Raw genomic sequence first — 22,099 nt, 5'->3', positions numbered from 1 at the left:
AATAAACCCAACACGCCGCCAAATCAGTGAGAGAGTAGGACAGCAGGAGTCCAGGGCCGAGCAGGACAGAAGCTGGCAGTTGCAAGACCGTAAAACTGGAAAGTTGTTTGGTCAGTTCTACTGACAACAGCCACCACCACCAGCGGCAGCAGCAAGCGGCAGCAGCATTTAGTGTCGAGTGCTGGCTCTTGGGCTCTGATTTTCCTGGTGCCGAGATGCGAACGAACATTTATGAAAAATCACTCAATTTTCCAGCTGCGGAAAAGTGTGTCATCCCCCGAAATGTTGCAGAATCCCCAGACAAGATCATCGAGTCTCTTTCCTTAGACTCTCCACACGGAGTTGCAACTCGATCTTGGCTGGTTTTACCTGGTTGTTTTCGGCTGAAATCTGGTTTTTGTCTCGAGCCCGCTATCTCTTTCGCTCCCGGTGCATCTGTCCCGCTCACTGTTTTGTTTCTTATTCTGTTTCTGTTTCGTTTCCATTTGCATGGGTTAAGTTGAATCATCGATTTTGATATCGAGCTGGCGTATCTGGCAGATACTTTTGCACTTATCCGCAAAACGACAGTGCAAATGCAAATGCCTGTGTATTTTAGCCAGTTTCGGGGTATTTGGACTCTGTATTTGGCACTCGCCAGCAAACTGGTTTCCCTCCCCCCTCCTCCACTGTCGTGAACAGGACCGATTTCAGTGTCAGCTCAGCAAAATCACCATCAGTCCATCCATTCCATTTGCAATTAGCCGCAGCGCCATAATTAATAAAGGAAACACGCGTCCAAATGATGTTAACTAAATTGTTTTTGATTTATGCCTCAAGTTCGAGTTCATTTCGCTTATGAGTGAGTGAGTGCCTGGATAACTTTAAGCCAAATTTATGATAAGCTGTTGGCCATTTGGCCTGCGTTAACCTCAGGCCAGAGATTCAGATTCAGATGTAGATACAGATACAACAAAAATAAAAATAAGAAACTAAGAAAACCGAATGCGAAAGTGAAAGTGGTCGAAAAAAAAGACAGCAGTCCTCGATCTCTCTCTCTCTTTCTCCTTCCCATCCCGCATCGTTTGTCTCGAGTGATTTTATTACCGCCTTTCTTGTCTCTGTCCCACTCTCCGTGTTAACTTGGCTCTTGTTTTTGGCTCTGTCGGAGTTTCAAAATAAAATTAAACGCTAAGAAAAACAAAACAACAAAGAAATGATTACACCGATTTATACGTGAGTTCGGCATCACGTTTCCTTTTTATTGCTCTCTAAATTTGTTATTTTTGCTGTTGTCATTTTTCATTTTGGGTTCAGTTGGCTGGCTGTGTTTTTCTCCCTCGGTTATTTAATGATTTCCAGATTATACACGGTCCACCAGGCGACCCTTCTACTCCTGGTCCGGTCGGCACAGAGTGCTCCTGCTCCTCCTTATCCCCCCAAAAAGCGGAGGCTGAAAAACTTTCGCTTTTTTTACACCTTTTGGGGCAGGTAGGGTAACAAAAAAAAAAGCGTTGTGTAAGAGCATGTTAATTTGGGACGAAGGCAGAAGGTGTTAAAATTGCAGATAATGTCTGCGGTTTGTTGTTTGGGCTCTCTCTTCTCGCTTAAGATATATATGTATATGTATGTACGTACATAAACCCTTTCATTGAGTGATGCTGTTCACACTTCACTGCCAGGAATCTCCATTAAGCGACCCAATTATCTGTGAATCTTTTGATAGGAAAGGTAAGCGGCTTAGAGCGAATATCCAATTTAAAGGTTGGTTGTAGGACTAAAACCGCTTGATATGTGATAAATCGCAGTAGAATTTAATAATCACCTAACCTTCATGTAATGCCACCCCTGCCTAATTCGAAACAACAATTAATTTAATGGGCCAACTTTGAACTCGAACTCGTTATTCATAAATATGCTAATCAGACGGCGAACACGCCTCCAATTTATACAAAGAATAGCTAATTCTGGCGCTCAGTTCGGGCTGACACAGTTTTGCAATTATTCAATGGGCAAACATAATTAAAATTGTGAAACACGATTTGCTCTTGACGGGAGCAAACAACGTCTGTCGCAAAATGTCAAACGTTCAAACGGTGGAAGTTTGAAGTGGTTGTTGTTTCATTTCGAGACGTTTAGGGAGTCCATTAGACAGATAGCGCATCCGTCAGATACGGCAACAGTTACATTAGCCGACTCAGAAACTGAAACAGCAAGACATACAGATACAAATGGCGAAACAGAGATACAAGTTCGAGTACACGCGGCATCGATTATTTGTGTGTCGGGCTCAAATGAAAACTGGTTCTGCCAGTGCCCAACTATAGATAAGTGTTTCACTGTTCCAGGCAATAAATGCGTGGGAAAGCGACTAGGCCAGTCCGATCTGCCAGTATCGCAGAATTATGGCCAGTCAGCCTAGCACAAAGCCAGGCTGCGGCGCTAGATCTGCAATTACAGATAAGCCCGAACTCATTATAATAAAAATGAGTTATTAAAGCCCCAAACTGAAGACCCAAAACTTTTCGCCGAAAACTAGCCGAGAGTAATGGCCAAATGTACCGACTGCTGGCGAGTTTTTTTTTTTTGGTTTGGCCTCAACTTTAAATTAAAGCCACTCGCTTGCTCTATTCTCTGTCGTTCATTCATTTTTCTACATTTTTCTTAATTTCTTGGAAGCTGTCAACGTTGAGAATTAATTTTTACACCACCGAACCGACCTGGACCGGCCTGGACCTGAACCCGGTTTCCTGGTCTGGGGTTTGTTCCTCGCCGAGTTGGAGAATCAAATCATGCAAGAAATTTGTTACTGACATAAAAATTACCATCATTATAATGTCTGGCCCCGTCTAACACGAACACGAACACTCGAAAGCAGGAAGAGCGGCGAAACAGCCAGTATGTGGTAATAGAAAATGTCGAAATGGACACTGGGAAAAATACCAGGAATCGCAGGTGAGCATGGGATTCAAGTAATTAAAAGTAGTGCGAAATTTAATTAAAAAATCTAGTCAAAAGAGAAGAGAATAGCTTATATCTTTTATATAGGGACATAGCTTATATACTATTCTCTTTACCATTTGAATCATATCTTATTTTACTTTACATAATTATTTGTAAAGGAATATAGATATTTCTACCAAAAAAGGTGCATTTCCTTTTGAGTGTTTTCAAGTGTACTGTACTTAAAGACGCCTTCAAAATGAACTCAAAAACTATTTCGGCAAAACATATGGAAACATGTGTATGTATAACGTGAAAGGATTTTCGGTATAACAACTCTGTTAGCAAATTCATGTTAAGCAATAACAGAGGTCCTTAAATCGGATTTATTCTGTTAACCTTAAAACGTGCCCACATTTTCCTCAGTGCACTTTTCACCGGGCTAGGAAAACGAAATTCGAAACTGTCCAAAGACGACAAAGGAGTGCCGGGTCGAACGTAACGGGTCGGATGAGTGATCGATGCTGTCCGGGAAGAGAGTTGCTCTTGGGGATTGGGGGACAGCTAGTGGGCTCGGAACTCACCTGCGCATGATGGGCAGCGGCAGCGTGAAGCGTCCGTCGTTCATGAGGGGCGCTGGCAGCGGACCCGGCAGTGGCACCGTCGATATCACGGACGTCAGCGCTGGCGGAGGAGCCGGACTTACATGTGCCGGCTGCTGTGCCGCCGCCGCAGCAGCAGATGCCGCAACAGCAGTCGCCGGGGGCGGCGCAGGCGGAGCGGCGGACATGGCCACGGGCACGGGCAGAGCGGTATAGGGCGGCGGGTAGTGGGCGTGCAGGATGTCTGGCAACAGAGCGCGTGCCAGTCCCATGGCGGCCGGATGAGGGTGGGGAAGTGGGTGGGGATGTGGGTGGTGCAGATGCGGTGGTGGGTGTAGTTGGGGCGGAGGAGGTGGGGGCGGGTGGCGTCGCGCATGGTGCGGCTGAAACTGTTGTTGCTGCTGCCGGCGTTCCCGCCGCTCCTTGCGACGTTGCTCGCGTGTCCGGATCTGCTGCTGCTGTTGCAGATTGGATGATGTACTGGCTGACAGATCATCCGTTTGGCATTCCGTTGAGGTGAAGGTGCGTGGGTGGTTATTATTGTTGTTGCTGCTGCTGGCATTCACACTGATTATATTCACACTGTTATCAGGCTGCACATGATTATTATTGCTGGCCGTGGATGCAGCAGCAACATGTTGCTGATCCCCTTTTGGGCAGCTGCTATTATTATTGAGCCTATTTTGATTTTGAACACTTGCACTAAACACTTTGGTTGCTGGCACACACTTATTGATTTCAACCACGCTGTTATTGTTGCTGATGTTGCTGTTGGTGGTGTTGCTTTTGCAGCTGCTGCTGCTGCTGTTTTTGTTGTTGCTGCTGCTGCTGGGGGTGTAGCTGCAGTTGACAACGCACACGCCGTTGTTGTTGTTCACAATGCTAGTGGGCGAAGCCACCGAGACCCGATTGCCGTTACTAGTACCGTTAGTGTTGCCGTTGTTATTGTTGTTGTTGTTCACTTGGATCGTTAGGCTCGGCTGTCGCTGGCAGGACTTGGAAGTGGCTGTTGTTGTTGTTGCAGTTGCTGTTGCTGGCAGCACAGCAATGTTGCTGATGCTCCTAGCCTCATCGACAACTTGATTGTCGCCGCTATCGGTGCTGCTGCTGCCGGACACATTGAGGAACACACTGCTGCTGCTGTTGTTGTTGCTGCTGCTGCTGCTGTTGCTACAACTAGCAACAGTGTCTGCTGCCGCAGTGGCTGGCACATTTAGACGCATTTCGCTAACGGTGTCGGTGGCGTTGGCGTTTTCAATGTCCAACTGGCACTGGCTCAGACCCCGCTCGAATCTGCTTTCACTCGCGCGAAATTCGGCATAGAGACGCTCGAGTTCTGCCAAACATTTGTTGGGCCGCAGCACGCTGCTGCTGCTCGAATCGTACAGTGGGCGATAGTTGCTGCTAGTGCTGCTGCTGCTGTTGTAGCAATTCCGGTTGCTGCTGCTCGCGCTGTACAGTGTTGGCCCGCCGAAAGTTGCCGAGAGACTGATCGCTGAGCGCTCGCCGCTGATGTTGCTCGCGTAGCTAATGTTGCTGGCGCTGCTGTTGCTGCTGCTGTTCGTGTTGCTGGCTCTCAGCAGCTCTCTGCGCTCTCTGGCGGCACAGGAAACAGGTTGACTGACCTGCACTGCCACCGAGCTGGTTTCCTCATTCTCTGCCCCTGCTGCCGCTGCGGCAGCTGCTGCTGCTGATGTCGCTGTTGCAGTTGCTGCCTCATCTCTCTGTTCATTGATAATGCAATTCGCTGCGCTGCTGCCTCGGTTTTCCTCGCTTTGTTGTGATCTTGCATTCGTTGCTGGGCTTTGTGTTTCCGTTGCCGTTGTCTCAGTGTTGCTGTTGTGCTGCGTTGCAGTTGCTGGCGTGAATGGATCGCAATTCTGCGGGAGAGAGGTGGAGAAGAGAGGGAGAGAAAGATAGAGAGAGAGAGAGAGATGAGCATGAGTACGTTTTGCATATAGCGAGTGACAAGATTTACGTTTCCAGTCGTAATTAATGCTAATTGCTGGGGGATTACCCGCTGCCAGTGGGTCTCATTTTCCACCAGCATTTTCCCGCCAAAAAGGTGGCGAACGGGTACCCGTTTGAGATCCTTCGGGCGAAGCATAAATGCGCGCTTAATTGAATTAATTAAGCCAACGCATAAACATAAAACCCTCACAAGTAATTGCTGGTGTTGTTGTGGCTGCTGCTGCCTGCGAAGTGCTGATAAAGCTGTTGGTCCCTAACCGAAACCCTAACCCATACCCTAACCCAATCCCCATCGACATGATGTGGGTTAAAAGCCAAATGCGGATATACACGCATCTCTGCTCGGTTCTGTGTGGGTTCTAATTATGTTACGCTGTGTTACTTGCATTAATTACGTCACAGAAATATAATGTGATTTACTGTTAGCCATCCACCCAGCCATCCCCTTCGAACCCGCTCGAATTTATTGTTCTAATGCTGCTCAGTCTTGTGCACTACGATTGCGTTGCTCTCGAGTGCGTTGCAATCACAGCAGCAACATGCGTTGGGCGAGGGGGGTTTTTCCAAGGGGGGCTGGGTGCCGAAAAACCAAACTCATCCTCGGCTAACGGTGCCTGCCAGTTGGAAAAGCTCCGGCAACTTCATTACGTCTCGTCCATAAACCTCTCGTCATGAGTCAGTCGTCAAAAGCCACGCACATAAGCAGTGATATGTGCCGGAAAAGGGGGAAAATGTGGAGCACCAGGGTACACGAATTGAAGAAGTAGTCACTCTGAGCCATTTGTCACTGCTTATTAGATTCGGCCAGCCATGAACATCCATGGATTAGAAATACCAGAGTTCTGAGAACATTGGATGTTTCATTTGGAAACAGTTGTTTCTTTAATTGGATTACGTGTACCAGAAAAGAAACTACATAAGAGTGTAGGGTATATCCTTGTGCCATTCAAAAATCCAATCGATTCTCCTTGCATACGTAGGTACAAATTGTAAAACCGTTTAATGTTATGGCATTTTTATATGTTGTTTCGTGCAATTGTTACGACTCCACGTATTTTGATAGCATTATTAGTTTTCTCAAAATGAAAACTGATATATTCGTTTTTCCCCATCGCCCCGTCCCCTTTTGTGAAACCATTGTCATGCACTCTCCCCACCCCATTCTCAGCCCACCACCGCCTTTGTTGCTTGTTTGTCATTTTTGTGCGGTCAATTTTCCGTTTCGCTGACGCCACATAAACAAATTATGAAGTGTGCACAGAAAACACAGCCACATGTGAGCCCCTATGCGAGAGTACTTCATGCCGTTCTTTATGCATATGCATATAAAATTTAATATGTGGAAACAAAGCCCCGCCCCCGTCCCTCTATTTCGCAGACCGCCCCCGCCCCCTCGGCGGACCAAGACCAACATTCGATGCTGATAGGCAACATATGGCGCTTATCGGCGAGGGATGCTAGCGGCACTTAAGGGCCTAAGTGAAGCATTAGCCCTTATCGGGGTTACAATAGGATGGTAGCGGTGCTATGGGGTGCGGTGCGGGGGGGATATAGCGCGGAGTACGGGGCTGTCAATGAGCTCGATAAGGCGACAGTTCGACTTGGCGCTCCCATTTCGCGCTCGAGTCCCACAGTTTCCCATTGGCGGCGCCAAGTAATTCATGCTGAGCCCTTGACATCAAATTTGATGGTGCTCCATTAAGCAGCTGAAAGTATCGGGAGGGGTGGTATGGATATGCTATTCCATTTGCACATGCAGAGGGCGCTAGGTGATTGCTGAAAGGTAAGCATAATCTTGGTATCTCCAAAAGGAGTTGCACTTAATGCCTCATAAAAAGTGACACTTTTAAGAGTGCACTAAATAGAAACCAGGTCATACTTTATTAAGAAAGAGTCCTAAACACTTTGATTGCCTTTGAGGAAAATGGATTGCACTTACCTGCGAAATGTAGTCATCCGTAAAGGAGCGCCGTAGACCCAAGCCAGCGGGAACTTTAGCCGTTAGTGGTGCAGCCTTGGATTCAGTCTCATCCAGATCCCGACCCTGACCCTCTCCCTGATCCGGATTCTGATCCTCTGCTGCTGCATTTGTTGGCGATCGTTGCGATCTATCACATGGTTCGAGAGCCACTCCCACTTCCCCGCTGGTCTTGAGGATCAGAGACGTGGCAGGAGGAGCTCCAATCTTCGAGCTGGAGGCGTTGTACAGGGAGTCGTAGGAGGGTGGCTCCTTGATCGAAGTAGCGGCCGTGGAGCACCATTGAGTTAATGTGCGGGTGGGGCTTCCCTGGTAGGCGGGGAAAGAGTAGCGGTTCCGCCGACCACCCACTCCTCTGGCGGAGAAGCCCACCTTGGCCAGGGGATCGAAGCCGGCGATGGCCGCGTCGAAGGCGCTTAAACTAAACGGGGGAAACGAAGGCACGGGGGGCAAAAGCAGGGCGGATCCGCTGTCCAGCGCCTGCTGGTGGTGGGCGAAAAGCGGGAGGTGGGCGTGGTGGGACTGGTTCAAGGCCGAGGCCTCGTAGCTGCTGTGCGACTTACGCAGCTGGCGATTGAGCCGTTCGTCATCGTCCTCCTCCTCGGCCTCCTCCTCCGATGAGCTGGGCAGGGGTGTGCGCTCATAGGGCGTCCAGAGCATGGATGAGAGCGCCTCCTCCACGTCCGGCGGTCGCTGGCGGTGCATTCCACCCGCCAATCCCCCTGACCCACCTCCTGCCCCCGCTCCCTGCCCATGGCTGGGTGTATTCCGTTCCGACAAGGACATGCTGCAGTGGTGGTCAGATTTTGACGCCTCATCGCTCCGCTTTGCTCCACATCAGCTGCTTACATGGTGGGATATCCTAAAAGAAAAAATATAATATTTATGTTTAAGATTTTTAGTAGTTATTTGAATATAAGCTAGTATCATAAGTTAAGAACATAACTATGTAAACTATATTTACATTACTATTGTATTCACTGCATCGGTTGAATAGAAGCCATTTAGAAGAAGCAAGCCTTTATTGAAATATTCATTTTTTTTCTCATTTTTCCATTTGCTCATATCAAAGGTTTTTTTTGTTAGCCTTCGTGCCCCTTCTCCCCTAAAAAATCATGTACATCCTTTCTTAAATCCTTGCGAATATCTCATATGCATATGAGTCTGCAAGCAGACTTTCAGTTTTCTTGTCGATAGAGAAATTCCTAAAAAAAAAGCCAGGCATGTAGCAGCTCGAATTGTAAATGGAAACTGAAAAACTTTTAACTAAGCAAATGGCTGACAAATTAAACGCTTACCATGCCCCAATTTCGAGGCCAGAAACTTTTCAGCCCGACTCGGCCTCTTCCAATTTGATAAATTGCGATTAAAGCATTTGAAATCGGTAGAGCTGGATGGAAAGAGGTTTTCTAATAGAATATGCCCGCCGGCGGGGGGTTTTCTTTTTGCTGGCAAAGGGATGGGCTGGGGTGATGAAAATAAAAAACCTAAAAATGGAAAACCCCAAAACGAAATAAGCCAGCAGACATGAAAAACAAGCATCCGTTTTGTGGAAAATATATGCAGAAAAGTTTGCGATGCAAAGTTTTTGGCAGACTCGTCCTCTCTCGATTTTCCTCCTCTTTTGCCACGAAGGAGTTAGGGAAAACTTTGCCGCACAGTGTGTGTGTGTGTGTGCGTGCTTAGGCCGTGCCAAGCCAAGTTTAAACTGGCATCGAGTGGAAGGGAATGGCTTGACTGCCATACGACTAAACGGGAGACATCGAAACGGAAATGGCTGGCCATCCAGTTGACTGTTGCAATGGCATTGCCACAACAGCAAGTGCACTGAGAGAAAATGCAGCTAAATAGGTCTAGTTTATAACTTCTGAATTTATACAAAAATTAGGACACAGAGGCCAATATTATAAGCATCATATATATGTCCTTTATTCCACAGGATTCACTAACCACTCTGCCAACTGATACATTTCCAATAGCATTCAAAAGTTAACCACAAGTAGGAAATTAACTGTGCCAGTGCAGCAGTGGGGCAAGTTGAAGGCCCTTGAAGAAGTCGCTATTCCAGCTATGTGTTGCATATCCCGGGGCGCTTGAGTGTTCTAATTTTTTCACTCGCCACCCGGTTGGCCCCTTCTTCCGGCCCGTCTTTCAACCATTCTCGGCCTTCTTTTCAGGGCTTCACTGTGTTTGTGGGCTCCCACCATTGAATTGGGTGCTTTCTGCCGTTCTTTATTTTTTGTCGTGTTTTTTTGTGTTATGCTTAAATAAAGATTTGTGTTAGTGTGTTTCATTGTTGCTGTTCATCTTACTCTCTTTGTTGTTGCTGGCTTGCGCACTTTCCTTGTGTTTGTTTGGCAAGTTTATGTGTGCAGTGGCGTCCTTCATTGTTATCATGCTCAATGCTCGCCATTGCATTGTTGTGTCGAAGGAAAAGGAAGCCCCACACTCACACTCACACTCACACACACACACACACCCACAATGGCATTGGGGCCGAATTAATAGGTATGTGCAACAATTGAGAGTGAGGCTGAATGAGTGAGCGTGTGTAATATGCATGTTACCTACTTTTGTGAGCTTTTAATTAACAACAATCCCCGCACAACAAACAAAGGCGAGAAGAAAGGGGCGGCAGAAAGCCTTGAATTCCAAAAAGACCTTGTTTGCGTGTGTTTCTTTCAGCTTGTTGAATATTTTATTTCAATTTGTGTGGGATTTGCAGGAGCCTTAAATGACATTCTCCAATTTTCGCACACTTTGAGCACTAATGAGGCCTAATTATATCGAAGTTCTGAATGAATATTGCAGCCATTTTGTAAGTTCGCTTGATTCAAAGAGAAAATGCCACAAAGGAAATAAATAAGCAGAGAAATATTCAAATATTTACGCAGCGGAAACTCAGCGAAAAGTCTGCGGAAAACGTCGTCCAAATGAGCACTGCACCATTCAATGGAATTATGTACATAAATATTCACAGAGCGACCAAGTTGCTGGCATATTTTATTTTTTATTTCTATGTGCCATTTTTATTTGACTAGACGTGCGTCGTCAGTCAATCATGCTCCAAAACTTTCTGCCGCTGGGGAATTTTTATTTCTGCCTCCCCCCAAGCCCTAGAAAGATGGAGATGTTGCTGAGAAAAAGAAAACTTGGCAGCAGCAGCATCGTTGCCATCGACAACTGAGCACAGTGGCAAATTGCTGCCAGTATGTTTGTAATGCAAACAAACTTTATCTAATTAAAGGAACACGTGTTACCCAACACGCCCCCTTTTCCGTCTAGGGAGCATCTTGCCGTCGTCTTTGGGGATCGAGGTCTATATCTCCGTCCGAATATTGCTGGGATGCCAGCAGTTGCTTTACATTGATGACGAGGCACTCGAAATGCTTTTGATGTCTCACTTTGCATTTGCCGATTCGACAGCTTCGCATGTGAGTGTGTGGGTGTGATTGTGTGAGTGTGCGCGTATGAGTGTGCGTGTGTGCGTAACTTCCGTTTCCTGTGCCCCCTAGGCTGCCAGCGTTACGTCCCCCTCTTCCGGCTGACTGAGCGTCGTCGTCTCTAGTCTGGCACTGTCGAGTGCCTTTTGAGTTGTTTGTCAATATGTAGACCATTATTCAATCAATATATTGACACACATTTCATTTCCTCTCGACAAACGCCCGCCATACTGGCAGTCCTTTGAATGGAGGCCACCATCTTCCCTCTGGCCCATAATCCGGCCAAGTGCTAATCGCAAACAAAGTAGTTTTTGCTTGAGTTCCATTTCAATTTCTTTTGACGTCTCACCCGCTCATTTTGGCCCATTTTTATGGCCCGTGGCTGTTTGGTTTTCGCTACGCCTGCGTCGCCACTTCCTTGCGAATCCATCCAATTCGATTCGATTGATTCCTTCGTCTCAGCTTTACGTACTTTGACACACTTCCAAGGCTCCGTGATGCCTTCGCCCCCAGGGACTTACATTTCCGCTTAACTATTGTTGGCAGGGCAGGAGTTCTTAGAGATCTTGCGGAGGGGATGGTGGCAAAGGAAAGGGAAAGCGGAGAGTATACTCCTCAAATTGAATTTGAAGCCGGGTTCCCTGCTCTGTTATATGCACACGAGCCGATATTCCACTTCTTTTGCCTTCCCATTTTTAATTTAATTCGGCATTCGGCGCCTTTTGCTTTGGCACTTAAAAAGTTTTTCCCAGTGCCCGAAAGTAGGCAACGAATCCCGACCCGTATCCGATATAGGAAAAAATCGTGTCAGTTAATGCACTGTGAGAAAAATAGTGCACTTATTCAGCAATTTAGGGAAATAATAGTTTTAACTTTAAAAGTACCCTTAGTACTTTCCTTTCGTTTGATAAAAACAAACAGAATTTACATTAATATATAGCACTAACATATAGATTGGTTTACTTAACAGTTCAGAAAACACAGTATTACGAATTTTAAATCATTTTAAAATTGCATTAACACAAGACCAGCAGACATGTTACTCAAAACTAACTAAATTTAGTAAAATATTTCATGCTTTTAATTTTGTACTATTTTTTCTCACTGCTATGGCATCGAAATGCGCAAATGAATCGAGTTGCTAAATCAAGCCATTAAGCCATTCAAGTTTCGTTTCGATTTTGAAGCGAGGCAAGGAACAGGGAATTTGTGATAGAGAGATTACTTCTGTAGTTGGGAGATTTGTTAGGGAAAGCTGGAGTATCAGTGCTGCGGATTGACTTCTGAGGCATGCCCCAATAATCCGCACTGAATTTGGGTCTTTTCTTTTTTTGAGAAGGGGATGGATGAATTCCCAAGGCCCGTGCACTGCATAATTAAGTGCGGCAAGTGCGGTATTCAATTTAAGTTTTTCCTACTCCTCCCAGGGCTTCAATTAACGAACTAAAACAAGCTGCTAACTTGGTCAAAACAAAGAAGGGCTGCAGCACAAGGTGCTCTTCACTTACCATGCAATTCGCCTGCCCTTCGGATCCTACGGATGTGAGGGGCAAATACAAAACAGGACTTTAAAGCTGCTTTGACTGGCGGCTGCTCTTCAAAGTTTCAAGGCTCTGGCCAAGTTTTTTGTCCACCTCGAGTCCTTTGCGAATGTCAGTGGCGACGTCGGCGGCGGCGGGGGCGTGGTGATGCGCTTAATTATGCTAAAAGCAGGCAGCAACTTTGCCAGCTACAGAAATGAATATTTACACCTGCCCGGATGCAAATGTGGCGCCAATGTCAAAGCCATTCAGTGTCGCAGTGCCAGAGGTAAACAAAACTCCGATATGTATCTTTTGGCACTATTCAATGCTAGTGACTTAATTTAGTTAACGTATTTCACAAATCACTTTCGAGCTTAAAGTTTTTGGGCTGCTCGTAAACGCTTTTAATGTTCTCAAACACTTTTGTAAGCCGCAGCCATTTCTCACTTCTTACGACTTTTGGGAATTGTACCGTTGAAGCCCGGAAAAACACTGGATTCGCACAGGCTTTTGCGACGGAAAACGCGAACGAACTGACTGGCTGCGAAACTGAACAATGGCTTTTCAATGCTAGCTTGGCTCGGCTTGGAAAACTCAACACACGGACTCTCTGCCATTTTTGGTGAGTCTGCGCACGGTTTTCCGCGCTCTGTTAATCTGCACGTGCATTTCACTTCCAGGAAAATCGCCCCGCATCCGCTACCCAACCGAAATGTGTGTGGAAAATGTTTGTTTACATTTGGCAGAAAGCAGCTGGAGAAGGAGGCGGAAGGACCGGGGAATCAGGCCTCAATTGGATGTTGCCTACTTTTTGGCCCGTGAAATATGACTTCTGCAATCGAAGTGGAGATGCAATTGCATTTGGCCTAAAGGCCTGCAACCAGCTGTTCCGGAAGCGTTAGTAAGGCTTGTAAGCCGGGCTAAAACCGATTGCCGACACAGCTTTGACACAGCCTCCATCCGTCTAATGAACTGCCGCCTTTCGCCGGCTGCTGATGGACAAACTTTTTTAATTATCATTAATGAACTCGCAGGGCGCAATCATTGGCCAAGTTGTGCTTTGCAATTATTTTAATGTTCAATGAGGTTGCTGCAGCAGTCATCGCCAATGATTTATTACCGCCCCCTTAGCTTTTACGAAGGCCATGACCGTCGGAGTCCAGAGTCCAAAGCCCAAAGTGTGTGAGTTGCCGGCATTGGCAATTAGATAGCTGGAGGGAGGGTAGGTCCATGAAACAGCGTTTATGTTTAATGCGTTATAATGGCCGTTGTAAGTGTACATAAGTTGATATAAAAGTTTTATGGCCCGGGCGTGAGCAGCCTCCGGGATCCGATATGGAAAAAGGAAAATGCGGGACGGAAAAACCGAAGGGGCAGGGTAATGGGCTGGATAGTAAAACCACAATGGAGCACAGCCAAAACAAACAAATCGATGAGTTATTCCCAAAGTTAAGGCAATTGAAATTTAGATTTAATTTCACTCTCGACACTTTGGTCAGAAAATAAATTATTGACTTTCCAATTGAATTATTGCCACTGCCGGCTAAAGCTACAAATTTATGATTTTTTGTTGTGTCTCTTTTTGGCTGGAAAACCCCAAAGATGGGCACTTTTTGAGGTTCTCGATCGGGATCAAGCTGGAACATAAATAATTTAGCCCAGACCTTTTATTGAATTACTCTGATATTGCCAGCCATAAATTATGTATATTCAAAAATTTTCCATAATTTATGCGTGCTTCAAAACAATTTAACCCCCCGCCCGCCGCATGAAACACATCGATAGAAATAATTTCAATAGAAAGACCTAAGCGCATGAGGCGGCCAAACAAACAAACACGCACGAATGCCTCCCCAAAACACGCACACAACCACACACACGCACACGCACTTTCAACCGCCCACGCACACAGCCACACGCGTACGTGTGCTTAGACAGACATCCGTATCTATAACTGCCTCACAATTGCAGCGCACTTGCCGCGGAAAGACCGATAAAAGAATAAACAAGGAACGATGTTTGAATTTGAGGTACTATAGTCCATAAAACACCCTTTCAGTTAGAAACTTGCAGTATTCTCACCCTAATTCATTAACTATATTAACTAATTAATTATATATGTTTTAATAACAACGAGATGCAAGATACAAACTTTAAGCAAGTGAGATTTTCTTGCATCTCCCATATTACTTGATTAAATCATCATAGAACTTTAATCAAACATGTTTTAAATATAAGATCAAATAGGTTTCTTAGCAAAGAAAAGGAGTATCTAGTAGGTGGGTGTTACCCCTTCATAGGGCAGTGCCCTTAACCACTTCCATTTCGCTTTTACAACCCTGCCCTTGCAAGTGAGCCGAAGGACCCAGACCCCATTTATGACATATGCGCAGGTCGAAGGGCAGTGGTGGGGGAGTAGGGCCTGCAGCCGGCAGACTCGCCAGGACAACTCCAATCCCCTTTTCGACCCGCTCCTGGCCGATCCAACCCCAATAGCCCCTTCTCCCCAGCCACCAGAGGCAGTGGCAAAAAATCTTCGGTTTAAGCGATTTCGCCTGGTTTGGGCAAGAAGTTTTTCCTTTTGATGCCGCTGTCGCTGGCGTTGCATGGAAAATGGCTGTATATGAATCGGAATCCGCAGATCCACGCTTTTGCCCCCATTGGCAAACTGTGGCAGTTGGAGAAAGTGGGGAAAGGAGGTTGGGGCAGCTAGGTAACCGTAAAATAGAATGGAAATGGGAATGGGGCCGCTGGAGTGCTGGAGCGGGGTGAAAGGCAAGAATTGCAATAAAACATAAAATTGCTGACTTCCATTCGTTTGCCATTTAGGTTTCGTTTTCCATTTTTTTCCATGGCCCATCTGGGCCATCTGACGTGCGTGCGTGTGTGTGTTTGTAAGTGTGTGTGTGTGTGTGGGTGGCATAAGGGTGGGTGGGCGCGTAGAAGGGCGTGTGGCAACCTGCGTTCGCCCCTTTATATATTTTATTAGGTTTTATTTGATTTACACTTGTTTTGTGCTGAAAGCACTTCGCCCACGGACTGTGAGTGCATGTGTGTGTGTGTGAAGGGAAGAAAAAGAGTGAAAGGAAAGTGGGAGTGCGAAGGAAAGACTTCCGCTTTTGAGTTCAGTGTTTTTGTTCGTCTTCTCTCCATTTAAATATAATAATTTGTAGATCTATGCTAGAAATATTAAAAGATAAGCTTAGTTTTTGACAATACTAATACTATATAACATACTAATACTGTATAACATAAACCTATTAAATTTGCAAAAATATATATTCAATTAGAAATACCTTCTAATTAAGAAATATGGACAATCCAAAAATTGGGTTGCTTTAATCTTTTAATGCTCAATTATCTCCTAATTAAACATATAATATTACTTAAGAATCCTATCTGAAATAGCCATTTTTGGAGAGAACACTGTAGAAGCTATAATTGAGTATCAGATACCCATGAGTCATTAAAACTCAATTGAAAGATTAAGAAATTTTAAAATAAAAAATATCAAATATAAATGGGGGCAAAAAAATATGAAAGCGAGTGATAAGTATTCCTTAAACGACTTCCTTACCTGTACCTCCCAAGCGAAAATAAAACCCTTTCTGTCCAGAACTGTATAAAGGCAGTTTATACGCAGAAGTTTTCGTGCTGAGAATGAAAATCCTTTCTGCCGCTAGCAGCTAAAGCACAATTAATTAAGCACGCACAGTGGAAGCACAAAGATTTTAATTAAAAATTTGCTGAAGCTTCACAAGTGTCCTGCATCCACCACCCACCCACACCCCTTTCATCCACTGTTCATATAGCATCCTTTGTCGAGCCATCCGAGTTGCACTTTGTTTCATTATTTCATTACATGCCTGAGCTCCAATTGTAAGGCTTTCAATTTAAGCCGAAAACTGATGAACGGCAATTGGTAATTGCCAATTGACAATTGTCGATTGGCCATACAATCGGCACACTACCTGCATCCATCCAATGCCACCCACGATGGCGCCACTTTCGCCACCCATTTCTCCATCGACACCCTTGACACACTGAGCGCTAACAACATACAGCTATTTTTGCTCCACTTCCCCGGAGATAACCTTTATCAACTTATGGGTTAACCCATCCATTGGAGCGGCGACTGTCTGAGCGGGAAATTCTAAAGAGCTGCCTTTGGGCCATAAGGTGTTAATGAGTGCGATAAGATCCAAATTAGAATATTCATAATTCATCGTGTTTGCGGGGCGCTTTTCAATGCGAGCTGCTCTTTGCCGGCCATGTTTGTTGAGGGCTGCAGGCCATTTTCTGTATGACGGCCTTCTTAAATCGTTTTTATGATCCGTACACGCATTCAATAATGTTTAAGTGCATTTGGTAAATAGAAACGGCTTATTTCCACAATTAGTTTGATAGTGAAATTAAAATTTAAAACCAATAAAGCTTTAAACTCAATCCATCTCTTTGTATGTACGCATATTTATGTCATACATGTAATTCATACTTGATGGCTTGCTATTGATAATAAATTTATTTAGGCCTTCACCGTATTTAAGAATGCTTAAATTTATTAATATCCGTAAATGAATTGAGGCGAGCTCGATTGCATAACCAACTTAAACTGACCAACTACCTGAAACTCGTTCTCCTACCCGTGAACACCTGTGTTTGCTTTTAAGCTTAGCGCCAGCAGTCCCAAAGACAAAAACAGCTTCACACGCTCAAGTCCTGTCCTTAACTGTCCGTGTCCGGAACCGTGCTCCAAGCACCAGGCCCCCAACTCCAGTCCACCGTGCTCCATGCTTGTGGGTCCGCAGGTATTAAGGTCAGAAGTATAAAACATGCAAAGCTGCCGGGCAGCCTCACCTCGAATCCTGGCCAGAGGGCAGAAAACGCAGGCAGTCCATCACAAAAACAAACACCCGGCGAGTGTTAACCGACTCGGACTACGATTTCGACCAGGGGTTTAACCCGGAAGCGAGATAGCTGCTGAATCATAGTTTTACAGCGCAGTGCAGTGGTTTTATAGTGACTTGGCTTCTGGAAAATGGAAAATATATACTAAAATCAACCTAAAAAATGTTTTTTTAAAGTTATCATTCAAATTTTATAATTTAATGTTTTCTAGTTAATTCTTTATTATGAAAGATATATAAAGTGTATGCATATGTATTGAGAAACTTTGATTGCTTAAAGTTCAGTATGTATTTACCTGTTTTTACTATGCCCTTTCTACTTAGACCATTTCTGAGATACCACTTCTGATAGGTCATCCCCCGAAAAATTGCGTTTGAAGAACCTAATTAAATACCTTTCACGAAAGATGGCAAAAAATCTTTGGCAAAGCGTCAGTGTTTTGGCTGTGACTGTACTGGCTCATAGTCTGGAATTTCTCTTATGTTACGCCCATAAATATGCTACACATTGGCGTTGGCTCGTCCACTCCTTAACCCTCCAACGGGCCCCAACGCCCCTTTCGACCCCCTCACTCACGACCCCGGACTTTGATGTTTTCGCTGCGTAGGGAAGCAGTTTAGACGGACATACTCGCTTGTCATTTGCGGTTGCTCTGGTTTCCGGTTAACACGCACACACACCAACACACTAGCACTTCCACACACACTCAGCCATGCATATGCATATGAAAGTGTTCGTGTGTGTGAAGTTTGGCTTGTCTGTTTTGATCCCTTGTTAATAATATAAATGATGATTTATGACCCTCGAAGGAGGTCCAGCGGAGCCACGGCGATTGTTGGCCGTGGGGTCAGCAAGGGGTCACTGGTCATGGACGTGGTGTTAGGGGATCCGTGAGAGACAATGGTCTAATGAATTATTGATCAACTTAAAGATGGCCACAACTGGCAGCCTAATTGTCAATTACCCACCCAGACAGTTATGCGAACTTCAAGCGGTTCATGTTTTTCATGCCTCCCAGAATATTTCGCTTAGCCAAACAAAACATAAAGCGTTTCCACCCCGCTTTTGGGCGAATAAAATATTTAAAGCATTTGCCAGCACATTAAAATCGAATTTTGCATAGCAAAACAGCGAAATAATACAAAAAATTGAAACCACACGGAGGGAGAGCCGAGCACAAGGAAGCGCTTGGAGGGCATAAAAAAGCCACAGGGCTCGGTTCTGTGACCCACAGCACGAAACAGTAACAAAAACAACGAAAATTTATGCAAACGAATTAAATTGGCAGGCTGGCGGGAAGCCAGAAGCGGTCTGAATCAGAAACACAGTACCAAAACCGGGACCAGGATCAGCGCCCACCCGCTGATTGCGCCCGCCCGAGCATAATGATATAATACATTATTTTTCCAAATTTAAATATTTACCCGAACTCACCTTCGCACGCGGTCGAAAACAATTCCACTTACGGCCGATAAGCGCAGGCCCCACGGTCCCAAACTTTGGCAATTAGCCCCCAAAAAAAAGCGAAGAGCCAAGCAAATCGAAGCCCAACACGAGGACCCACCTAATTGGTATGCCCCCAGAGTTCAAATCGTTTACGCAACACACACAACGGCCAACAACACACGACGCCTGCTTATGAAATTGAAAATTGCACAGAGCGACAATAATTCATTTCCTCGCAACGAAAGCCTAGACTATAGCTATAGCTATGGCCATATCATAAGTCAGAGTCAGCCCAGAAATATAACAACAGACGACGCATGCCAAGCACATATATCATACTGCCAGTGGAGCGTGAATCGAAATGGAACTCGAGCTGAAGCTGGAACTGGGGATGGGGATGGTGCTGGAAAACGGGTGCCAAAAGGCGGGATGGATGCAGCGAAATGAAAATACACAAGCCAAAAAGCGATTCATGGCGAGCAAAAAGGTTAACACCACACTGAGGGTCAAGGATCAACGCATGGGAAAATAAGTAATACAAAATTGTTTAAAATTTCAGAATTAGCTCAAATATATCACAATTCACTTCAACGCATTAGATAATATTTTTGATTTTCTTTAGAATGTCTGTACTATACGTTTGTAGAGTTATAATATCAGATATCTATTAAGTATTTTAATTTAATTAATGGTAAACATATTTAAATATTTTATTACGTTATCAAGCTATCTATTATTAAATATTAAACCATTTGTTTACAATTAATTGTTTATCCTTAGTCCTGCCAACTTAAAGGTCTGTATTCCAAAACGTTTTCTTTATAAATTCTGAAAGCATTTAATATCATAAATACCCCTGCATGCTGTTCCTAGCAACTATTAGAATGCTTTCCGCTGAATGAGTAAATTCCGCTTCGGTCTCCTAGCTACCCAGCTATTTCTTGGAATAAGGAACTGACTCAGACCCATGGAGAATTCCGCGGCGGGAAGTTTTGGAGTGAATGAGTCAATGACAGGGAAGTAGCCCGCTGTGCTCCAACCCCCCAGCCACCCAACTCCACCGTTTCCCGCACCCTTCGCACGTGGCGAATTTCCATTGTTGGCAACAAGGCAGTGTCCTTAGGCCAATGCATTTGATTGTGTTTGTTAGCCCACACAATGGTGGTGTGCTGGGTAATGGTATTGGTGGTGTCTGTGTCTCTGTGTGCGTGTCGTTGTCTTGACTTCCCGGGGAATTGTTGCTGCCGTGTTCCCATTTACATGTACCCCTGGCCTGTCCTTTCCGGCGGCTCCTCTTCCTCTTCTTGTGGCGGGCCCATAACACGGTTATTGCATTAAGTAAAGTTGTAGCCTAGATTTGAACGCCACCCAAACGCCCAGCCATCCAACCGCCCATCCGCCAAACCATCCCCCATCCAAGGACCTTCGCTTTGTTTAAACATTCAACTTTCATTACCTCTCCTTTTGGCAGTCCCATTTTCCCACACCACCCAGCGAACGCCCACTTTTGCATATTTAATAAAGTTTTCAGTTAATTTTCATCATTCGCATTATTTTCGCGGCACATGCGTGTTAACAATTTATTCCGCGACGCCATCCATTCATCTTTTTTTGGCCCGCAGCATCCTAAATATTTATGAGCCAGTTTGAAGCTCTTCAGAGCGGTAAATATTTAAAGGGGCATATATTTTTCAGCCGGCACAGCTTTAAAAGTATCTATTATAGTTCGACACACGCGTAATTTGCCGTCGAATAATGCGATAATAATAATTGGATGCTCGACGATGATATAATTAAAAGTGACAACTTTTCGAGTTCATGGCTAAAATGCTTTAATGTGAACGGCCAGCGGGCTGTGGGCTGTGGGCTGTGGCCAGTGGGTGGAAAGGGGTGGACTCCTCCATAAATGGGGGTCGTGACACGACAAAGTCATCCAGGCTGACACTAACAAGCGAACGCGGCATTGTTGCTCCCCGAAATACCAAATACCAAATTCAAACCCGAGTGGAAGTCCCGAATCGCAATGAAAACATCCCATGGAGCAGTGCCAGTGCCACCAGAATGCATTCGCCACGGAAAAAGCGAAAAACGAAAACAATGTCAAACACATCAAAGTCAAGCAGCGATTTCCCAACCCGAAAAACGCCCACTCCTATGCAAATGGCAGGCAAATCAACTGAAAAATCACAACAAAAAGTGGCAGAAGAAAAAAAAATATATATATGTATGTACGTTGGTGCGGAGGAAAACGATGGCGGCGAAAAAGTAAAAGGCAAAAATGTCGAGGGAAAAAGTGCAGTTTTGGCAAAAATGGAAAACGATGTCAAATGCAAATTGACAGCTTTCAATATCAATTCCAAAACAATCGGCGAACTGCACGCGAGGGAAATGAAATGCCAGCGCGAGCGAAGTAAAATCAATTTTCCTCGTCACGAGTGCATCAGACAGAGAAGACATCCTTACAATCTCCCTCTCTCTCTCTCTCTCTCTTACATTTTCCCTAGCAGAACACTTCAACTTCATTCGATTGAAGCCATTCAAATGCAATCAAACGGCTTGACAGGTTAAATTAATTAAACCGGATTTATGTGGATACTTGGGACATCTGAAATGGACAATCCATGGCTCACTTTGCTGTGGGTTTGGGCAGTTGCTTTTGATGCGGTTTCCCTGCGTCTTAGTCGCATTTCTCGAATGCCAAAGGCTAAAGGCCAGGGACCAGAAGCCAGCAGCCAGGAACCAAAGCAAAGCAAAGTACCAAAGGTCCTGCGCCATCACCAAGAAGGATCTCATCATCGTCGTGCGGCTGATGTGTGCGGTTTGACTACATTTCGCAAATTACCCTTGTGGTGAGCTCTGGCCGTCAGTGTTTGTCAATGGAATAAGTATTTAATCGCAAAATGAGTAATTTGCATAAATTAACTCGGCTCACTGGCTGAACTTGGACTGCATTTGCATTAGCAGCGATAAGGATGTATCAGCATTTAACAACGCCCTTTCAAACCCACCCCACCCCCCATCATTTTCCCGCAGGACTCGTTATCTTGCTATCCACAGCAGCACCGAATTCGAGTCGAGAAAATTGCGCAGCTTGGTGCATTTCAACGGCAAATTATTAAACCTGCCGTCGAGCAGGCAGCAGGCAGGCAGGCTCTAAGGAAACGAGGAAAAGCGGAAAATCGGACCGAGGAAATATAATGCGAAGGGGCATAAATTTCAATGCCCCTTGTGCGCATTTTTCTTATCGTCAGGAAATGCCATGTAAGAGTTCGCAGACGAATCGAATCGAATCGTATCGAACCGAAT

The 22,099-nt window shown here is 45.2% G+C and overlaps 1 protein-coding gene across 1 annotated transcript in view; it reads right to left on the bottom strand.

Annotated features, from left to right (window-relative positions):
* Window positions 1-12,915, bottom strand: part of LOC6609325 (actin cytoskeleton-regulatory complex protein PAN1) — a 34,987-nt gene extending 22,072 nt beyond the window's left edge. The window contains exons 1-3 of the mRNA XM_002033978.2: window positions 12,425-12,915; window positions 7,435-8,335; window positions 3,507-5,404 (exon numbers count right to left, since the gene is read on the bottom strand). Coding sequence (XP_002034014.1) covers window positions 3,507-5,404; window positions 7,435-8,259 — 2,723 coding nt within the window. The 5' untranslated portion in view covers window positions 8,260-8,335; window positions 12,425-12,915. The remainder of the gene's footprint in view (window positions 1-3,506; window positions 5,405-7,434; window positions 8,336-12,424) is intronic.
* Between the last annotated feature and the right edge of the window lie 9,184 nt (window positions 12,916-22,099).

The sequence above is a fragment of the Drosophila sechellia genome, chromosome 2R, assembly GCF_004382195.2.
Source record: "Drosophila sechellia strain sech25 chromosome 2R, ASM438219v1, whole genome shotgun sequence".
Classification (NCBI taxonomy): domain Eukaryota; kingdom Metazoa; phylum Arthropoda; class Insecta; order Diptera; family Drosophilidae; genus Drosophila; species Drosophila sechellia.
The sequence above is the reverse complement of the archived record's forward strand: the minus strand, read 5'-3'. Positions and strand labels throughout refer to the sequence as shown.